The sequence below is a fragment of the Budorcas taxicolor genome, chromosome 2 (assembly GCF_023091745.1).
Source record: "Budorcas taxicolor isolate Tak-1 chromosome 2, Takin1.1, whole genome shotgun sequence".
NCBI classification, from domain to species: domain Eukaryota; kingdom Metazoa; phylum Chordata; class Mammalia; order Artiodactyla; family Bovidae; genus Budorcas; species Budorcas taxicolor.
This window is the reverse complement of record NC_068911.1, coordinates 115662414-115682765: the sequence shown is the minus strand read 5'-3', so window position 1 is coordinate 115682765 and position 20352 is coordinate 115662414. Positions and strand designations below refer to the sequence as shown.

Here is a 20352-nt window from a genome sequence, read left to right as displayed (position 1 = left end):
TTTTATTGAAGTATAGTCCTGAGTATTCATTGGAAGGGCTGATGCTGAAGCTGAAGCTCCAATACTTTGGCCACCTGATGCGAAGAACTGACTCATAGGGGAAGACCCTAATGCTGGGAAAGATTGAGGGCAGGAGGAGAAGGGGACGACAGAGGATGAGATGGTTGGATGGCATCACCAACTCGATGGACATGAGCTTGAGCAAGCTCTGGGAGTTGGTGATGGACAGGGAAGCCTGGCATGCTGCAGTCCATGAGGTCTCAAAGAGTTGGACATGACTGAGCGACTGAACTGAACTGATAGTTGATTTACAATGTTGTGTTATTAAACAGTTGCAAGTGTATACAAGGTGATTCAGTTGCATATATATATATGTATATATATAGTAGTTTGTATTTGCTAACCCCGAACTCCTAATTTATCCCTTCCCCACCCCTCTTCCCTTTTAGTAATCTTAAATTCGTTCTCTGTGTCTGTGAGTCTTTGTTTCTGTTTTGTAAATAAGTTAATTTGTTTCACTTTTTTAGATTCCACATATAGTGATATCATATGATATTTGTCTTTCTCTGTTTGACTTATTTCGCTTAGCATGGTAGTCTCCAGGTCCATCCATGTTGCTGCAAATGGCGTTATTTCATTCTTTTTATGGTTGAGTAATATTCCGTTGTGTATATGTACCATATCTTCTTTATCCAGTCCTTTGTGGATGGACATTTTAGGATGCTTTGAAGTCTTAGCTATTGTGAATAGTGTTGCTGTGAGCATTAGGGTGCATTATCTTTTTGAATTGAAGTTTCACGGTAACTTTTAAGTTACTGTTGTGAGAACATGACTTAGAGTGTTTGGGGATGGTCGTGACTTAGTTTCCTATGCCCCGCTACACCTACCTCTCCAGTGTAATTTGGAGAAAGGAATGAGGCTCCAGACCTGGAAAAGCATCAGAATCAAAGAGACACCCCTCTCTGTTGCTCCTGGGGGTTATAATGGATTTAGAGGGTGGACATAAAGTATTTCCCCACAGCCCCACTAACAGCACTGGTATTAGTACTAGTACTACTAGTACTAGGGGCCTCACGTGCTCCTCCAGGATCTTCCTACTTTCCATCAAGAGGCAGAGTCTGTGTTGCCTCCCCTAGAACCAGGACTGGCTTTTATGATTATCTGGACAACAAAAAGCAGTAGCAGCAGACGAGGCTGGGTCATAAATCACGGTGCACCTTCGGCCTGCCCTCTCTCAGGACAAGCACCTTTGGGATCACGGTTTAAGAAGCCCAGACACCCTGAAGCTGCCTGGAGCTAGGGCCACATGGAGCAAGCCCAGCCCCAGTCATCCAAGAGAGCATGTCTCCGGGGGGACTCTTGACTGCCACCGTGTGAGACGTGCTAAACCAGGGAACTGTCGGCTGAGCCCAGCCAGCCCCCAGGACTGTGAAGTGATAGTAAATCACTGCTCTGATTTTCCAGCACTAGTTTCAGGTGTAACAGACATAAGTGTGGTGGAGAACTCAGGCTGGGAATAAAAAAACCAGAGTTTCAGTGCTAACAATCCTGTGTGATCTGCAGTTCAGGCCCCACCCATCTTCATCTGTTCGGGTTTCTTCATCTGTTAAATGGCTAGACTGATATATCCTAGTGGGGTTATTCTTCTTATGCCTCATCCCTCTCAAATCTCTTTTCTGCCTTCTCCACCCAGGAGGGAGGTTAAACTCTATGGACATAGGGAAATGCTATGGACAGTTTCTCCCCAATTTGTCTGTCTTGTCTCTGGCTTTGGGTTGGGTTCAGCCAATGGAAGACATAGCCAGGAGATTCAGAGGGCAGAAGAGAGGTCAGGGTATTTATCCCAACACCTGACAGTTTTTCCATTTGTTTGTTTTGGTTGTATTATGCAGCATGTGGGATCTTGGTTCCTAAACCAGGGATGGAACCTGCACCTCCCCCCTCACAGAGTCTTAACCACTGGACCACCACGAAGTCCCAGACTGTGGTTTTGACAGAGGCTGCATTCCCCTCTGGTTAAGATCCTGTGGGTGGCTCCACTTCCAAGGATACCTCTTGCCTGCTTGGGGAGACACTGCTTTCTCTCTTTGCTCCTTGTTAAAGGAAAATTATCCTGACACTTATTAAAATGGTAAAGAAGCCTTCATTCAAGTCTGTTACAACAGGCGTGTTGCAACAGAGGAGAGAACCAGGGCTCAACTCAGAATATAACAAGAAACAAAGGGGATTTGTAGCTATGGAGCAGGGTGAGGGCAACCGTGGATGGACGATTACTAAGAGGAGACATCAAGACAGGGAGATTTCTGCGAAACTGACTTAACACCCTTCTTGCTGAAGGCAGGACAGGATTATCCATCAAAGGTGGGAGAGACAAGGAACTTGACGAGATATCAAGGGGGGAGATTCTCACTAACCCATGGCAGGAGTCTTGCTGAGGCAGGCCAAAGACAGGTGGGGCCAAGGTCAAAGCAGAAGAGGCGCAGAGGAGTCTGACCAGGCCTATCGCTGCTGACCTGGTCACCTGCATGTCCCCTGCTGGTTCCCTGAGCCCCACCCACACCTCTGCATGGCATCTTCTCATTAAACTTTCAATGAAACCATGTGAGCAATGGAGTCTCCCTCTCCTGTAGCCCCTGATCGCCGGTCCTACAGACCCCACAGAGCTGTTTCAAGGATCAAATTAAATGCTGCATGCAAAAGAGCTTTGGAAAGACTGAGAGTAAGAAAGTCATCTTCAGGATTGAGAGAAGTTCTAGTGCCATGCAAAGGACATGGGCCTGGGCTTCGGACTCAGTCCTGGGTTCAATCCAGGCCCTGCCCCTTGTTGGCTGCATTGTTGAGGCAAATGGTTACCTTTCCCAAGCCTCAAGTTCCCATCTGATTCATCAAGGAAAGTCAGTGTCTCTCAGACAGTCTTGGAGGATTGTCTATGATGATACACCCAATTATTAAATAACTCCCCAGCACATGGTGGGTATTAAATACATGATTAGTTCCCCACATGCTCCCTTCCACCCTATTCTGAAACTGTGTTCTCAGGCAGGTTCTACAAAGCCACTGACGGCATCCATGGCTTCCCACAGAGCATTTCAGATCATTTCCTCGATATTCTGAGAGACAGAGACTCCTATTTAAGGAACAATGTCTTTCCACAGGCCAGAAATTGATTGAATTGCCCAGAACAAATGTCGTTTTGCTTTTTCACTGGTGATCACGAGGCTCTGGTATAGAGCACAGATTGCATTTTGCATTATTTTCTTTTTTTTGTCTTTCCATCAAAAAAGCAATACATCCAGTCATTACAGAAACTATTCATCAACATGAAAGTCTATAAGTAAAAATGGCATATCCTTACCACATGCACTTTTTCTAATGCACATTTATGATGTCAGAGAAACTAGTTCATAACATTTTTCCGGCCTGAATCTTGAATCAACTGAGAAATACGAGGAAGACAATGGGACCCAATATCACTTTTGTTGGTGATAATGGTCTCAAAGACTGTGGTTTATACTTGTGGACCAGAGGGGAGAAACCACCACCTGCCACTGGCCACACCTGATCAAGGCAGTTAGAACCTTAACTTTCAAGGACAGCCTGGGCCAGGGCAATCCAGTTACTGGCTCTCTGCTGGTGGGGACGCTATGAAAGGAAAGGGTGTGTGTGTGTGTGTGTGTGAGTGCACGCGTGTGTGCATGAGGATGTACACATGCCCAGAATCTCATGCCAGTCCTTATTCCAGGTAGAGCTCACCTCCCTTCCATGTGTGGGGAAGAGGGTGAGGGAGAGAAGTCAATGAGCTGATGGCCTTCAAGTGCCTGAGAAAAAGATCTAGATAGAAAGAGACACAAAAGGAAAGGGGATGTGCACCAGAGCAGAAACAAAAAACAAAAAAACAAACAAAAAAAACTGGGTCTACAAAAACCCTCGGAGGGTGCCTTGTACTGTACTGAGAGGCCAAAGCCAACCTTCAGGAGATCCGATGAAGAAGGAAATGGCAACCCTCGCCAGTATTCTTGCCTGGAGAATCCCATGAACTGAGGAGCCTGGTGGGCTACAGTCCATGGCTTCGCAAGAAGTTGTACACGACTGAGTGACTAAACAACAAGGAGATCTAAGCCCTCAGACTCAGGATGAGCAGCTGCTGGGCACACCTGCCTAATACTGAAATAGCTCCCGGGGAAACCAGAGAGCACAAAAGCTCCAGCACAGCGCCAAACGCTGGGGTGCACCGATGGTCCTCCTTGGTCTCACCTGATCATCAAAGGCTTCTCAGTGTGATGGAGCTCATATGTGTGCAACTTTCTGGAAGGAGTGTAAATATCTAATAAGAAAGAAAAAAAAAGTGAAAATCGGAAATGGAGTAGCTGTCCCCCCGAATAGTGCCATAGGGATTTAACGAGCACCGGCTGTGTCACAGGGCGCTAGTACAAACTTTTCACCCAGAAGGCAGGTATTATTAGAGGTACTGTTCGGATGAGAACGCTGAGGCTCCAAAAGGTGGCCTCCTGCCCATCCTCACGCAGCGCAGCGGTGGCTTTTGGGGAAGGCTCTTTCAGTCCGTGGGGGTGTGGCAGCGGGGCCTGCCGACCATAGCCTGCGGGAGCCGCTCTAGCCTCGCGTCCTCCCTCCACCTCCTCCGCAGCGGGCCTTCGCGCTGGCCCCCGCCAGCCGGCCAGCCAGCAGGGGTAGGTGGAGGAGCGCACGCCACGCCGCGCCGCGTCCTTATCAACCGGCGGGGCGGCGTGGTGCGGGGCCACCCCGTCAGGGGAGGCGCAGTCCCGGGCCCGCCGCGGGTGGGGCCATGGCTCCCCTGGGCGCGGCGGCCAGCCGGGGTCCGAGAGGCGGCAGGGAGCGCTGAGTGCTGAGCGGCGGTGCGCGCGGGCAGGCGGCCGTCGGGGCGCCAGGGGAGCGCACGCCGCACCATGCGCCCCCGCCTGCCGCCACTGCCCGGGCTGCTGCTGCTAGCCTGCGCCGTGCACGCGGTGAGTACGCGCCCTTCCGCGGGTCCCTCTAGGGGTGAGGGGTGGAGGGGCCCCACCAGATCTGCTGGGCAGCGGGAGGCGTTTCTCCCCATCCTTTCCCCGCAACTATGATTTTTGTCTGCTCCTCTCCGGAGGGTCCTCTCCTCCGAAATAAAATCTGTATGTGCCCGGGCGCAGGCAGCGCTGAGATAACTTACCTCGCCCTTCACCCCACCCGGGCGCTCCTGGGCGGAAATTCGGAAGCCGCCCCGGCCGTGCCTTTTGTGTGCGGGCACTTTGCCTGCAGTATTTCCTTGAAACCTCATCATCGACTTTCGAAGTTGCTATTTTCACCCTCACTTTGCGGACAAGGAAAGCGAGACTTGGGAAAAAAAAAAAAAAACTTGCCCCGAGAAAAGACAGCTGGAACCCAGTCTGTCTGCCCCAGAGCCTTGCCATTTGCAGGGACAGCGGCTGCGGACGGGGAGGCTTGAAAGCTTGGCCGTAACTGCCAGCGTTTGCCGCTTCCTCCTTGGTCTTGTGGGTTTGGCTCCGCGATGTCGATGGGTCTGGGGACTTCTGGGAGCAGCTGGTCTCCCCAAACCAGGTCCAGGGAGGAACTGGCAGAGAAAAGGGAAGGCAGCAGAGTGAGGGGCTTATGTTGCTTTCTCACAAACTCCAGGAGTCCTGGCCTCTGCCTGTGGGGTTTGTGAAAGAGGGTGGCTGCGGCCAGTGGGGAGAAGGAGCGGTGAGGAAGGGGCACACAGATCCCAGAACTTCCCCTTTCCACCAGCATTCCAAACAGGCCCCCCACCGCCTCAGTCCCAGGAAACTCCCCAGGGAAAGCACTTAGGAACTCAGTTCCGAGCCTGAAATCTCTGTCCTGGGCAAACCCTTCCTGCAAACACATCAGTGGCCCTCCTGTGGTCCTCTCCTGGTTGGCTATAAGAAAGACCTGCTTCTGGAGCTGGTGGGAGTGTTGACACGCAGGAGGCACAGCTCCTGTGGTGTCCAGAGTGGGGTTTTCGGCTCTCCTGTGCAGCTCCCTTGTGTTAATAACTTGGAGCCTCCTGTCCTTAGCGCTGCAGTTGGAAGGTGCTAGGACAACAGCACCTGCTTGCAAGTCTGAGCTCCCACTTTGGGGAAACGCCATCTGAGACATGGGGACAGTTCAAAGCCAAATTCAGCCTCTGAGTGTGTTATTTGGTGCCCAGAGCTGGGAGGCAGCCCTTTTGGTGACCTCACCCCACCTCCCGCCCACCGCCAGCCTCCTTTTTAGGTATCTGCAGTAACACTGCGGTTGTCAGAAGAAATCAACAAGTGGTTGGGTCTTCAGGACTAAGGTTCAATGTACATTTTAATCTCCAGCGTCATTTTAGGAATAAGCCCAGGGGAAAATGAGATCCCTTGGTTCAGGTCTTCCGTGTGCCTTGGAAGGATGCTTTATTATGCCTTGGTCCACTTTCCTCCTTTTGCAGGGGAGCAAACTGATACCCACAGAGAGCAGGGACCTGCTCCTTATCAGTAAGTTTGTGGCAGCTCTGGGACTGGAGCCCAGATCTCGCCTTTCTCAACAGCCCAGGGCTGTGTCTGAGTTGTCGCTTGTCTTTGCTCACATCTTCCTCTGCTCACGCACCACTTTATGTTCCTGCCAGGTGGTTTCCTGTGTGTAAGTCTTGGCTCTCTGGTGGTTTTATGGGCTTATCCAGATCTGAGGTTCACACTTCTTGGCAGAGAACTCTGTCAACAAATAGGGATGGAATTGCTCGGCTTTGGTTGGAGGATTTCCCAGCCTATGGAACCCTGCTTTTTTCCTGTTTGAGTGGTCAGACATTTAATTTTGAAACTGAAGGACATTCAAACAATTCTTTATCATTTCATGCTTCGTCTTGGGGGAAATCATAGGCAACTTCCCAGTTGGTGGTGGTGGGGGATCACTAAGGCCAAATTGCCTATTAGTACTCCCCCCAACTCCCCACCTTTTCACACAGAGATGTAGGGAGGGTCCCTTGCAAGTGGACTGAAAAGTGCTGGTGGCTGGTGGGGCAGTTTTTTGAGACCCCCATAAGAAACTCTGGCTTCACCTCCCCTTACTGTCCCCACCCATGTCTCTCATGAGAATTTTTACCTGGAACAGTATTGTCATTATTTACCAGCGCACCTGTCCTTCCCGTCCTCCCCAATACGTTCACTTAGAGCTTGAACCTTGAGACTCAGTCACACTCATCCTTTATCCTTAGAACCTGTCATATCAGAAGAAAGAGTCAGTGACTGTGTGTGGGCTGAATGAATGAATGAAGTGATGGTGCTATCCATAGTGGCTGCCCTCATGTGGGGCACTTTCATGTAACAACAGGTAGTGAAGAATGACATCTTACAAACAATCATTGCTTACAAAATTGTACATAAATCTGCCAGGCAAAGGTGCAGTCTCTCAGGCGAGGGCTTTTAAATCCAGGGCATCTTGCCAACTGCCCACCTGAGAACCTGAGTGTGTTAAGTGGGGTACAAGGGGCTACTTTTTCCTTCAAGCAGGGTTTCTTAACTTGGACACTGTAATTCTGGATATTAAATCTGAGCTTTCCACATGGGATGCTGGGACAAGAGCTATGCCCTCCCCTGGCATGGGAGGGAATGAGAGGGTGGAGATAGTGGTTAGAGAGAGGGGAGCAGGGGGTGGGGGTGCCCTGTACATTGTGTGCTGTCCAGCAGCGTCCCTGTACTCTGCCTACCAGAAGCTAGTATCTTCTCTCCAAGTTGTGCCAACAGAAATTGTCTCCAGACATTGCCAACTGTCCTCTGGGAGCAGGCAGGGCAAAACTGCCCTGGTTGAGAACTACTGCCTTAGAAGTTATTATGTCTCAGGGGAAATGTGTGAACAAGATTCGCAATAGGTGTCACTGGATGTTGGATTCAGGGTAGTGGGGTTGGTGACAGGGAATCTGAGCTGGAGACAGAAGCAGGTGTACCAGTGAAAACCCATCTCCGGATGAGAAGACCTCTGTAGGGCATGGGTTCCTTTGGCTTCTCCACCCTCCCTTCCCACTCCCCCATGTCCCTCTTCATTTCTTCTCGGCTGATGGCTCAGAAACACAAAAACTCTAAGGTGGGGTCTGGCATGTGGTGGTCCCTACCACTTTCTGGACTGCATCTGGACCCAGAGGTTGACAAGCTGGGTGAGCAGAATTTTAGGAAGGCCTGCAAGGTCACCAGAGGATCTGACTACTGATGCCTCTTAGAGAAAAGTCACTGGGAGCTTTGTATCCCTGAACAATATTCCGAGGTAGTATTGTGGATTTCTTTTTTAGTTTTTGCTCTTCCTAAAATTCATGTGACTGATGACCATGATGATGATGATGGTGAAGGCTTCCCTCAGTGCCTACTTCACACCAGATACTCTGCCAAGCTGTGCCTGGCACTACTTGACTTCTCTCACCAACAGTCATCATCCTCACTGTGCATGTGAAAAAACTGAGATGCAGAAAGAGGTGAAACCATTGGTCAAGTCACCCAGCTGACATGATGGTGTAAGGACCCAAAGCCAGCTGTGCTTAGCCAGCACGTGCATCTGCTTCCAAAGAGAGGCCGCTCTGGTTTTTGGCTTCCAAGGCACTGTCATGAAATCTTTCTCAAACCACGAAATGACAATAACTACAGTTTAATCTAATCACTTCATAAAAGACAAACCAAATACAGAATTACACACAGCATTTTATTGAGGGTTGCCAAACATAAGCTTGGGGCCACAAATTCAAAAAAACAGGAGAGATGCTTCCCACACTGTTTAGGGGAGTCCTTTAGACTTTGGCACCCCCTTTAGGAGTTGCTACAGAGCTCCCCTCCTGTCCCGTCCCCCAAATCCCCTCCCTTGACACTGGAGGGCACAGGTCTCTTCCTGGCACCCCTTGTTGAAAGCCCAGATTCCACAACCAGGATTAGAGCTCTGCCCCCAGAGTGGCCTCTGGTTTGGCCCCTGCATCCCTGACCTTAGCCAGCTGAGGTCACCACTGACCTTTGCTCGGGCTCTGGAACAACCTGCAGCCCCAGATAAGACCCACAACACTCAGATTCTATCTACTTGCTTACATGACAGAGTATATAAGTATTCATGAGGATATGAGAAGGCAGGGATCTCTTGGGGCCCACCCAGCTTCAATATTCCATGTCTGAAAGAGTCCAAGGGGCGTCTGGGGAAGGGACCTCCCTGATGGGTCATCTCCTGGTGGTTGTGCTGCCAGGATTCCTGAGTTTTCCAGACTTCTCCAGAATCACCACATTCCCCACATCACTTCCCTCTCTCTTGGCTCCCCAAGGCTCCCCTTGGTGTCTTCAGAGATTTCTGACCTTACTACCTCCTTTCATTTTCAATAGATGGGTGTACCTCCCGTATCCTGAGAGTCAGAGAATGCACTTCCTCTGAGCAGCATCTTGCCCTCACAGATGAATCTAAGTTGGACCCTCCTGTTCCTGTCCTCCTGCACCCAACGTCATGCCATGCCAGAGCAGCATGGACTGAGGGGCTTGAACAGTGGAAATTTATCTTCTCGTAGGCCTGGAGGCTGGATATCCCAGATCATGGTTGGATTCTGGGAAGACCTCCCTCCCTGGCTTGTAGTTGGCTGCCTGGTCCTCATGTAACCTTTCCTCTGACTTCTGAGAGAGTGAGTTCACTGATATCTCTTGTAAGGATGTTAATCCTATCAGATTTGGGCCCCCTATGACCTTATTTGACCTTAATGAACTCCTGGGCCCTGTCTCCTAACAGAGCCACACCTGGGGTTAGGGAGTCAATGTATTCTTTGAGGGATACAGGCATTCAGCCTGCATCACGCCTGAATGGAATATAGGCTTTGCTCCAGCCCCATGCTCCTAACCTCTTCCCCCCACCATGCTCAGTGACTTTTGTCCTGAGATGACACAGAGGTAGCCTTCATCCTGCTCCTCTTGACTGGATTTTCCATCAGCTAGTCAACCTGCCCAAGCCCATCCAGCCAAGTGGCAAAGGAACTTCACAGCTCTGGCCATGGTTCCTCTGCTACCGCTCATGGCCAGCATTTTGGAAGATGCATCTATGATCCCTGCCTCCACCTCTGTCCATTCCTCAGCCTGCAGCACCCTGGCTCTCACCCGTTCCCTACTCGCATCAGTCTCACCAGGCCCTGCATTATCCCACTTTCCCTAGACATGGCGTGGTCTGTGTCCCACCCAAGGGGAACACATGGTTGATGAGAGTTTGGACGCTATGACTAATGACATCAAGGCAGCGAGCACACTCCCTGACTGTTCTGGGCAAGATGGGCAGGGCACCCATGGGACTCCAGCCTCTTAGAGACATTTGGTGCTGGGACACTCTGTCCCTCCCCCTCTTCCTCACCTTGGTGCCTGCCTTTCACAGGCTTGTGGTTCCCACTGCGCCCCAAATGAGGTTTTCCCTCTTTCGAGGTTTCCCCGTGTCACATGGTTCCTTCCTCTTGTGTGATCCCTCCTCCCGCGTGGTCCCTCCTTTTGCTCATCTTCCCAGCCTGTGAGGGTCACTGTCTCAGGCACTGTCTCTGGCGCTTGTTCTGCTTATGCTTGCTGCTCTCTCTTACTATGTGAGTTTCCTTGCCCATCTTAAGGTGATGTAAATCCAACCTTAACCATGCTTATCTCACTTCAGCTGCTGCCAAACTCACATCTCTTGTCCTTGTTTTCCCTGTTGTTGGAATTACTGAGGTACCCAAAGCAGACACATAGGAATGATGCTGGCCCCTGTCCTCAGCTGGCCCTCAGCCCCTGCTGGCCCCTGTCACATCTGTGCACATGCCCTCCTTATGGGGGTGACTTCTCACCTACGCGGTGCAGTGCCTCCCAGGGGTTTCCTGCCACTGCTTGTGGTCCATGGTGGCCTGGCCACTACCTTCCCGCATGCTCCTGCCACAGGTGCCTCTGGACCCCTTGGAGCCTGTGAGCTACGGCAATAAGATCTGCGTCCGCTCACCTTCGATTGCAGAGCATCCTAGGGACCCAGTAAGTGTTAGATGCCATTTTGGGTTTGGAACTAGTTGTAGGATCGAGTTCCCTCTTTATTTGTCACTGTATAAACTAGACTAATGTCTCTCTTTTTTCCCCTGTGAAACTATTCTTTTCCAGTCTCAGGTTGGCAGCAAAGTGTGTTGAGTTTCTTCCCATCCTTTGGAACTCAGTAGTTTTTCATTGGAGAAGGTAATGGCAACCCACTCCAGTACTCTTGCCTGGAAAATCCTGTGGATGGAGGAGTCTGGTAGGCTGCAGTCCATGGGGTCGCTAAGAGTTGGACATGACTGAGCGACTTCACTTTCACTTTTCACTTTCATGCATTGGGGAAGGAAATGGTAACCCAGTCCAGTGTTCTTGCCTGGAGAATCCCAGGGATGGGGGAGCCTGGTGGGCTGCTGTCTACAGGGTTGCACAAAGTTGGCCACGACTGAAGCAACTTAGCAGCAGCAGCAGGTGAATAAAAGCTTTTTCACTCCTGAAAAGATTCAAAAGTTGACATCCTTATTTGTGCTTTCTCAGGAAGTTACTGTAGAATGTGTTTCTGAAGAACAAGGAAGCAAAGCCAAGAAAAAGACAGAGAATATAGGAAATGGAACTGTGCCTGGGGGAGCCGGGGAGAGGCCCCCTAAAAGCACAGCCAGGTGCCAGGCCCCACTGGCAGAGGTCTGTGGGAGAGAGGGCTCCAGGGACTGAAAGAATAGACCTCTTGATAAATGTCTATCAAGGCTGTTGGAGCATTGGATAAATTAATCCTATCTACCTAGATAAACTAATCAAATGAAAACGCAAAGTCAATTGTTGACCACAGGAAAAACAAAATGTACAAGAAGAGACATAATCATTTTACATGGCTAGACTCAGCAGTGTACAATATTTCATAGTCAAAATAAGTCATTATAAATACAGACCATTCATTTAACTAAAAATTAAGAGAAGGCTATGTCAATATATCATATGGGGGGAGGGAAGTATATGTAGGGAGGTTTAAAAACATCTAAATCTTTCTCTTCCATAATAGAGTTTTGGATAATGTCTCAAACTGATAAACCAAGAAATAACAATATGAGATAATTTTGAAATACAGAGATAAAATGAAAATATACATCTAAAGAAAAGGAAAGTGGTTTTCTCTGGAGAGCAGGAAAAGTTTAGGCAAGGGAACTGCTGTTTTTCGCTATAAGCACTTTAGTACTAGGACAAGTAAAAGAAAAAAAAGTGCCTATCCAAACTTGATTTTTAAAAACTATTAAAAGGGACCTTTTCAAGACTAATAGCTCTTGCTTTGAGGAGTATTTTATATAAATTTTAGCAATACTTTCACCGTCACTTGTTTCTCCTGTGAATTTAGAGGAAAGTTTTAAAGGGGTGCACTATAGAGCATAGTCTGTTTTTGTCTTAAAAAGATTTTTTTGGCTGTGCTGTCCAGCTTGTTCAATCTCTGACTAGGGATTGAACCTGCCCGTGCCCTTGGCAGTGAAAACACAGAGTCCTAAGCATTGGATTGCCAGGAAATTCCCAATATTTTGAAATTTATTGATTATATAGAAACATGCACAAGCATACATACATTTGACCTCTAAATATCAGCCTCTTCTTTCCTCTAGGAAAACCTAGATGATACGGGGGCTTTTTTCCCCTTCATTCTACCTCTGAGGCATCTAACAAACTGTTGCTCCATGAACACAATCTTCCCAGCCACTCCCAGCTACGCTGATGGCCCCACTCTGTCACTGAGGCCACTGTCTGCAGGCTGAAGACTCATCCACAGACTCAGCCCTTTCAACAGAATACTGTTGCTGTCATACAAACAGTGGATGCATACGTTTCTGCAATGGACATGCCACCACACAAAATAATCTTGCTTTATTCAGTTTTAATGAAAGGATTAAGGGTAAACGAACTGTGAAATGATCTACTTCACACCCACTAAGGTAGATATTGGAGCTTGCCAGGTTACGCTACTGGTAAAGAACCTGCCTGCCAATGCAGGAGATGGAGAAGACGCAGGCTTGATCCCTGGGATGGTAAGATCCCCCGGAGGAGGAAAAGGTAACCCAGTCCAGTATTCTTGCCTGGAAGATCCCATGGACCGAGGAGCTTGGCAGGTTACAGTCCATAGGGTCGCAGAGAGTCAGACATGACTAAAATGACTTAGCACAGCACAATAGATATTATTAAAACAGAAGAATAAGGGTTGAGGATGAGGATGTAGAGAAACTAGAACTCTGTGCATTGTTGGCAGGAAGGTAAAATGGTACAGCTGATGTGGAAAATGGTGTGGTGGTCCCTTAAAAAAGTAATCGGAATTACCATATGATCCAGCCATTTCGCTTCTGGATATGTGCGTGCTGCTGCTGCTGCTGCTGCTAAGTCGCTTCAGTCATGTACGACTCTGTGCGACCCCAGAGACGGCAGCCCACCAGGCTCCCCCATCCCTGGGATTCTCCAGACAAGAACACTGGAGTGGGTTGCCATTTCGCTTCTGGATATGTACCTAGAAGAACTGACAGCAGGGACTCGAAGAGATACTTGTACACCTCTGCTCTTGGCTGCATTATTCACAATAGCCAAGAGGTGGAAACACCCAAGTGATGAGTAGATGAACAAAGTGTGGTCTGTCCATAGAGTGGAATAGTATTCATCCATATAAAGGAATGAAATTCCAATAGATGCTACAAGATGGATGTGAAATGAGATACAGAAGAGCAAATATTGTATGATGCCACTTACAGGAACAGACATATTCACAGTCAGAAAGTAGAATAGAGGTTGCTGTTTAATTGGTACAGAGTTTCTGTTGGGCTGTAGAAGTCCTGGAAATGGATAGGAGTGATCACTACAACTTTTCATTTAATTCCACTGAATTATACACTTAAACATGATTGCAATGGCAAATGGTATGTATATTTTGCTACAACTTAAGAAATTTAGAATTAAAAGAAGCTAAACTATCCTCTAATGTTTATTTTCCCATTGTTGTTGTTTAGTTGCTAAGTCCATCTGACTCTCTGTGACCCCGTGGACTGCAGCGTGCCAGGCTTCCCTGTCCTTCACTATCTCCTGGAGTTTGCTCAAGCTTATATCCATTGAGTCAATGATGCTATTCAACCATCTCATCTTCTGTCACCCCCTTCTCCTCCTTCCCTCAATCTTTCACAGCCTCAGGATCTTTTCCAGTGAGTCAGCTCTTCCAATCAGATGGCCAAAGCATTGGAGCTTCATCATCAGTCCTTCTGATGAATATTCAGGGTTGATTTCCTTGAGAGTTGACTGGTTTGATCTCTTTGTTGTCCAAGGGACTCTCAAGAATCTTCTCCAGCACCACAATTTGAGGCACCAGCCTTTGGCACTCAGCATTCTTTATGGTCCAATTCTCACATCTCACATCTAGTCAAAAACCATAGCTTTGACTAGACCTTTGTTGGCAATGTGATGTCTCTGCTTTTTAATATACTGTCTAGGTTTGCCATAGCTTTCCTTTTAAGGGCAAGCATCTTTTAACTTCATGGCTGCAGTTACCTTCTACAAAGATTTTGGAGCCCAAGAAAAAAACAAAATCTGTCACCGCTTCTGCTTTTTTCCCATCTATTTGCCATGAAGTGATGGAACTGTATGCCATAAACTTAGTTTTTTGAATGTTAAGTTTTAAGCCAGTGTTTTCACTCTCCTCTTTCACCCTCATCAAGAAGCTCGTTAGTTCCTCTTCACTTTCTGTTATTAGAGTGGTATCATCTGCTTATCTGAGATTGTTGATATTTCTCCCTGCAGTCTTGATTCCAGCTTGTGATTCATTCAGCCCAGCATTGTGAGTGATATACTCTGCACAGAAGTTAAAAATAAGCAGGGTAACAATATACAGCCTTGATGTACTCCTTTCCCAATTTGGAACCAGTCTATTGTTCCCAAATGTCCAGTTCTGACAGTTGCTTCTTGACCTGCATATAGGTTTCTCAGGAAACAGGTAAGGTGGTCTGGTATTCCCATCTCTAAGAATTTTCCAGTTTGTTGTGATCCACACAGTCAAAGGCTTTATTGTAGTCAGTGAAACAGAAATAGATGTTTCTCTGGAATTCCATTGCTTTTTCGATGATCCAGTGAATGTTGGCAGTTTGATCTCTGGTTCCTCTGCCTTTTCCAAATCCAGCTTGTGCATCTGGAAGTTCTTGGTTCATGTATTGCTGAAGCCTAGCTTGAAGGATTAGCATAACAACCTTGCTAGCATGTGAATGAGTGCATATTTTCCCATAGTCCTAGGGAAAAACATGAAGAAGTTGAACCTTTCTTGGAGAGAATTCCCACTGTAGGTGTTCCCCCGTTCCTCATCTTGCTCCATCGCTTACAAGAGCCCTCTGTGCTACAGTGCTGCTTTCTTCAACCTCCAAGAATGCACATCACCACCCACTTTCAGGAGATGCCACCCCTACCCAGTCATCTATGCTGTGTAACAATCACAAACACTCAGTGGCATGTAGCAATGCATGTTTCTCTCTTTCTTAGTGTTTGCGAGTGAGCTAGGGCTTGACTGACCAACTATGATACTGACATTGATCCAGGCACTGTGCAGAGCAAGTCTGCGACCCTGAAGACCCATCATGGCGCACTGGTACAGTCATACCTGTCTCCCTCCCACCCTCAGCTTTCCTTCTCAGCTGACACATTAATGTCTCAATCTCTACAATTTTACCACCGCAAGAATGTTATGGAAATGATGTGGAATCTAAAAAATGATGCAAATGAATGTATTTACAGGACAGAAACAGACTCACAGACATAGAAAATGAACTTACGGTTACCAAAGGGGAAATGCCGGTGGCGGTGGGGGTGATAATTAAGAGTTTGGGATTAAAATATACACACTACTGTATATAAAACAGATAATCAATGAGGACCTACTATGTAGCACAGGGAACTATACTTAATACTGTGCTGTAGCAACCATATGGGAAAAGAATCAGAAAAATAATGGATATATGGATATGGATAATGGAATCACTTTGCTGTACGCCTGAAACTAACACAACATTGTAAATCAGCTATACTCCAATCTAAAATAAAAATTAAATTTAAAAAGAACATTATATAAATGAAATCATACTGTAACTCTTTGGGATTGGCTTTTTTCACTGAACATACTTCTCTGGAGATTCATATAGGTTGGTCCATGTATCACCACTTTGTTCCTTTTTATTGCTGAGGGCTTCCCTGCTGGCTCAAATGGTAAAAGAATCCTCCTGCAATGTGGGAGACCTGGGTTTGACCCCTGGGTTCCCTTGGAGGAGGGCATGGCAACCCACTCCAGTGTTCTTGCTTAGAGAATCCTCAGGGACAGAGAAGCCTGGCAGGCTACAGTCCATGGGGTCACAAAGAGTTGGACCTGACTGAGAGTCTAAGCACAGAATTTCATAGTATGGATGTTCCATAGTTCACCTCTTACACATTGAAAGGCATCTGGATTGTTTCAGTTTTGAGGTATTAGCAATAAAGCTGCTGTAAATATTAGTATACAAGTATTTGTGTGTGTGTGTGTGTGAACATAAGCTTTCACTTCTCCAGGATAAATGCCCAGGAGTGCAATGGTTGGATCACGTAATGTTAATAGTTACATGTTTAGCTTTTCTTAAGACCTTGCCAACTTGTTTTCCAGAGTGGTTGTCTCATGTTACAATCCCACCAGCAAAATGTGAGGGACCTAGTTTCACCACAGCCTTGCCAATGTTGTGATTTTTTATTTCAGGTCTTCTAATAAGCATGTAGTGATATCACATTGCAATTTCAATTTGCATTTACCTAATAGCTAATAATGTTGAACATCTTTTCATGTTCTTGTTTGCCATCTGTATATCTTCTTCTGTGAAATGTCTCTTCATGCATTTTGCCTATCTTCTAGTTAGATTTTTAAAATTTGCTTACTATTGGGTTTTGAATGTTTTTTATATATTCTAGATATTAATCCTAATTTGTTAATTGCAGATATTTTCTCCTAGTCTATAGCTTGTCTTTTCATCCTCTTAACAAGGTTTTTCTTGGAGCAAAAGTTTTTAGTTTTGATAAAGTCCAGTTTATCAGTTTTTCTTTTTATGGATCTTGCTTTTGGTGTCAAGTATAAAGAATCTTCATCTTGCTCTGCATTTTGAAGTTGTTCTCCTGTGCCTTTTTCTAAAAGTTTTAGTTGAATTTTTTGTACTCAAGTCCATCATTATTTTGAGGTAATTTTTATCATAGGTATGAGTCTTAGGTTTGTTTTGTTATCTATAGCTGTCCAGTGACTATAACACTGTTGCCTATTCTTCTGTTAATACCAAGTTCTTTTGACTACTATCAGTTCAGTTCAGTTCAGTTGCTCAGTCGTGTCCAACTCTTTGTGACCGCATGAATCGCAGCACGCCAGGCCTCCCTGTTCATCACCAACTCCTGGAGTTCACTCAAACTCACGTCCATCGAGTCGGTGATGCCATCCAGCCCTCTCATCCTCTGTCGTCCCCTTCTCCTCCTGCCCCCAATCCCTCCCAGCATCAGGGTCTTTTCCAATGAGTCAACTCTTTGCATGAGATGGCCAAAGTACTGGAGTTTCAGCTTTAGCATCATTCCTTCCAAAGCACACCCAGGGCTGATCTGCTTTAGAATGGACTGGTTGGATCTCCTTGCAGTCCAAGGGACTCTCAAGAGTCTTCTCCAACACCACAGTTCAAAAGCATCAATTCTTCTCGGTGCTCAGCTTTCTTCACAGTCCAACTCTCACATCCATACGTGACTACTGGAAAAACCATAGCCTTGATTAGATGGACCTTTGTTGGCAAAGTAATGTCTCTGCTTTTGAATATGCTATCTAGGTTGGTCATAATTTTCCTTCTAAGGACTAAGTGCTTTTTAATTTCATGGCTGCAGTCACCATCTGCAGTGATTTTGGAGCCCCAAAAATAAAGTCTGACACTATTTCCACTGTTTCCCCATCCATTTCCCATGAAGTGATGGGACCTGATGCCATGATCTTAGTTTTCTGAATGTTGAGCTTTAAGCCAACTTTTTCACTCTCCTCTTTCATTTTCATCAAGAGGCTTTGAGTTCCTCTTCACTTTCTGCCATAAGGGTGGTGTCATCTGCATATCTGAGGTTATTGATATTTCTCCCGGCAATCTTGATTCCAGCTTGTGCTTCTTCCAGCGCAGCGTTTCTCATGATGTACTCTGCATATAAGTTAAATGAGCAGGGTGACAATATACAGCCTTGACATACTCGTTTTCTTATTTGGATTCAGTCTGTTGTTCCATGTCCAGTTCTAACTTGCTTCCTGACCTGCATATAGGTTTCTCAAGAGGCAGGTCAGGTGGTCTGGTATGCCCATCTCTTTCAGAATTTTCCACAATCTGTTGTGATCCACACAGTCAAAGGCTTTGGCATAGTCAATAAAGCAGAAATAGATATTTTTCTGGAACTCTCTTGCTTTTTCGATGATCCAGCATAGCTCTGCAGCAAGTCTTTAAATTAGGTGGACTGATTTCTCCCAGTTATTTTTTTTTTAATTAATAGAACTTATTTTGTTGAGAGGACTTAAGTTTACAGAAAAATTGTGCAGAAAGTGCAAAGGATGACCATATACCCCTCTCAATCCCTCCTCCCCAGTGTCTCTTGTTATTAATGTTTTGCATTAAAGTGGTGCATCAGTTATGGTTGGTGTACTAATATTGACACATTAACTAAAGTCTCTAGCTTCAGTTACTTTTTCTTGCAAGTCTATTGTTGAAGTATAGTTGACGTATAATATCACACAGGTTACAGATGTATACGGCTAGTGGTTCACATTTTTGAAGGCTATGCTCCACTTATAGTTATTGTAAAATATGGGCTATGTTCCCTGTGTTGTACAATGTATCCTTGTGGCTTATTTTATACCTAACAATTTATGCCTTTTACTCCTCTGCCCCTATTTTGTCCTTCTCCCATTCCCTTTTCCCACTGGTAACTACTAGTTTGTTTTTGTATCTGTGGGACTTCCTTGATAGCTCAGTTGGTAAAGAACCCACCTGCAATGCAAGACACCCTGGTTCGATTCCTGGGTTGGGAAGATCCCCTGGAGAAGGGATAGAAGTCCGCTTCTTTTTTGTTACATTCGCTATTCTGTCTTCCTCCTTTTGAATCTCTGCTGTCTGGCCCCAGTCTTGCTCACAGAGAGGCCTTATGTGCTAGAATCAGCTTTGTGATGCTGACTGGTGCTCTTGGTTTTGGGTTTTCAGGTTGGTACCCCACCTCGACTGTGTGATGTGCTGCAGGTACTGCGGGTGGAGAGGGACCAGTGCCTGCAGGAGCTCTCCCGGGAGAGCGTGGAGCATCCAGCCCCAGGTACGTGCCTACCTGCATCCACTCTGGGATGTGCTCGTGTCCAGGTCCACTGGGTTTGTGGGAGGTAGGGGCTGGACCAACTGTATTCTTTCAGAGAATAAGCAGAGGGGAAGGGTCTGGAGCAACCCTGGTGAGCTGTCTACATGTGCTGAAAATCGCATCATCACCCCTCTTTGTTTCTCCGAGTTTATGGGTACAACCAGGGTTTTTAAACCATTAGCTTCTGCATGATGACTTCACCCAGGTGAGTGTTTTGATGAGAGTTACTTCTCATGGTGGTGTACCTCTTATCTGTTCTCTCACCTCCATTGATAGTTTGATGGGAGAGGTAACAGAAAGGCAGTGTGGGGTCTGGAAAACTCAGGGTCCATTGCTGGCTGACCCTCACTGGCTGTGTGAATGAGAACAAATTATTTAATGTTCTGAGCCTCACTTTCCTGATCTATAAATCAGAGGTGATAAAGTATGTTAGGATTATAAATATATGTAAATAAAGATGTTAAATATAGGTGCTTCTTAAAGATTATTAATTTAAATATTTATTATTAGTCAAGACAGTCAATATTATTAATTTGCTCTTTACATATTAATTTTATTTCTATTCCCTTCCTTCACTTATCTTCCTAGCTTTTATTCATCTAAAGGCAGTGGAGGCTGTGGCATTAAGAAAAGAATCCTTCACAAATAGTCAAACAAAGACTTGTACAGACAAGGTCTTCACTGTACTGGTTACAGTAGCCAACAGGTAGAAACAACCCAAGTGTCTGTCAGCTGATGAAGGATGAAGATGTGGTCTGTACCTACAATAGAATAGTGTTCAGCCTTAAAAAGGAGTGAAGTACTGGTATATGCCGCAATGTGGATAGATCTTAGGTGGTGCTGTTGGTAAAGAATCTGCCTGCCAATACAGGAGATGCAGGAGACAAGGGGTTTGATCCCTGAGTTGGAAGACCCCTTGGAGTAGGAAATGGCAACCAACTCCAGTATCCTTGCCTGGGAAATTCCATGTACAGAGGAACCTGGTGGGCTACAG

The 20352-nt window shown here is 46.5% G+C and overlaps 1 protein-coding gene across 1 annotated transcript in view; it reads left to right on the top strand.

Annotated features, from left to right (window-relative positions):
• The first annotated feature begins 4925 nt into the window (after positions 1-4925).
• The window catches only part of SCTR (secretin receptor), a 69942-nt gene continuing 54515 nt past the window's right edge, over positions 4926-20352 (top strand). The window contains exons 1-2 of the mRNA XM_052635762.1: positions 4926-4985; positions 19214-19319. Coding sequence (XP_052491722.1) covers positions 4926-4985; positions 19214-19319 — 166 coding nt within the window. The remainder of the gene's footprint in view (positions 4986-19213; positions 19320-20352) is intronic.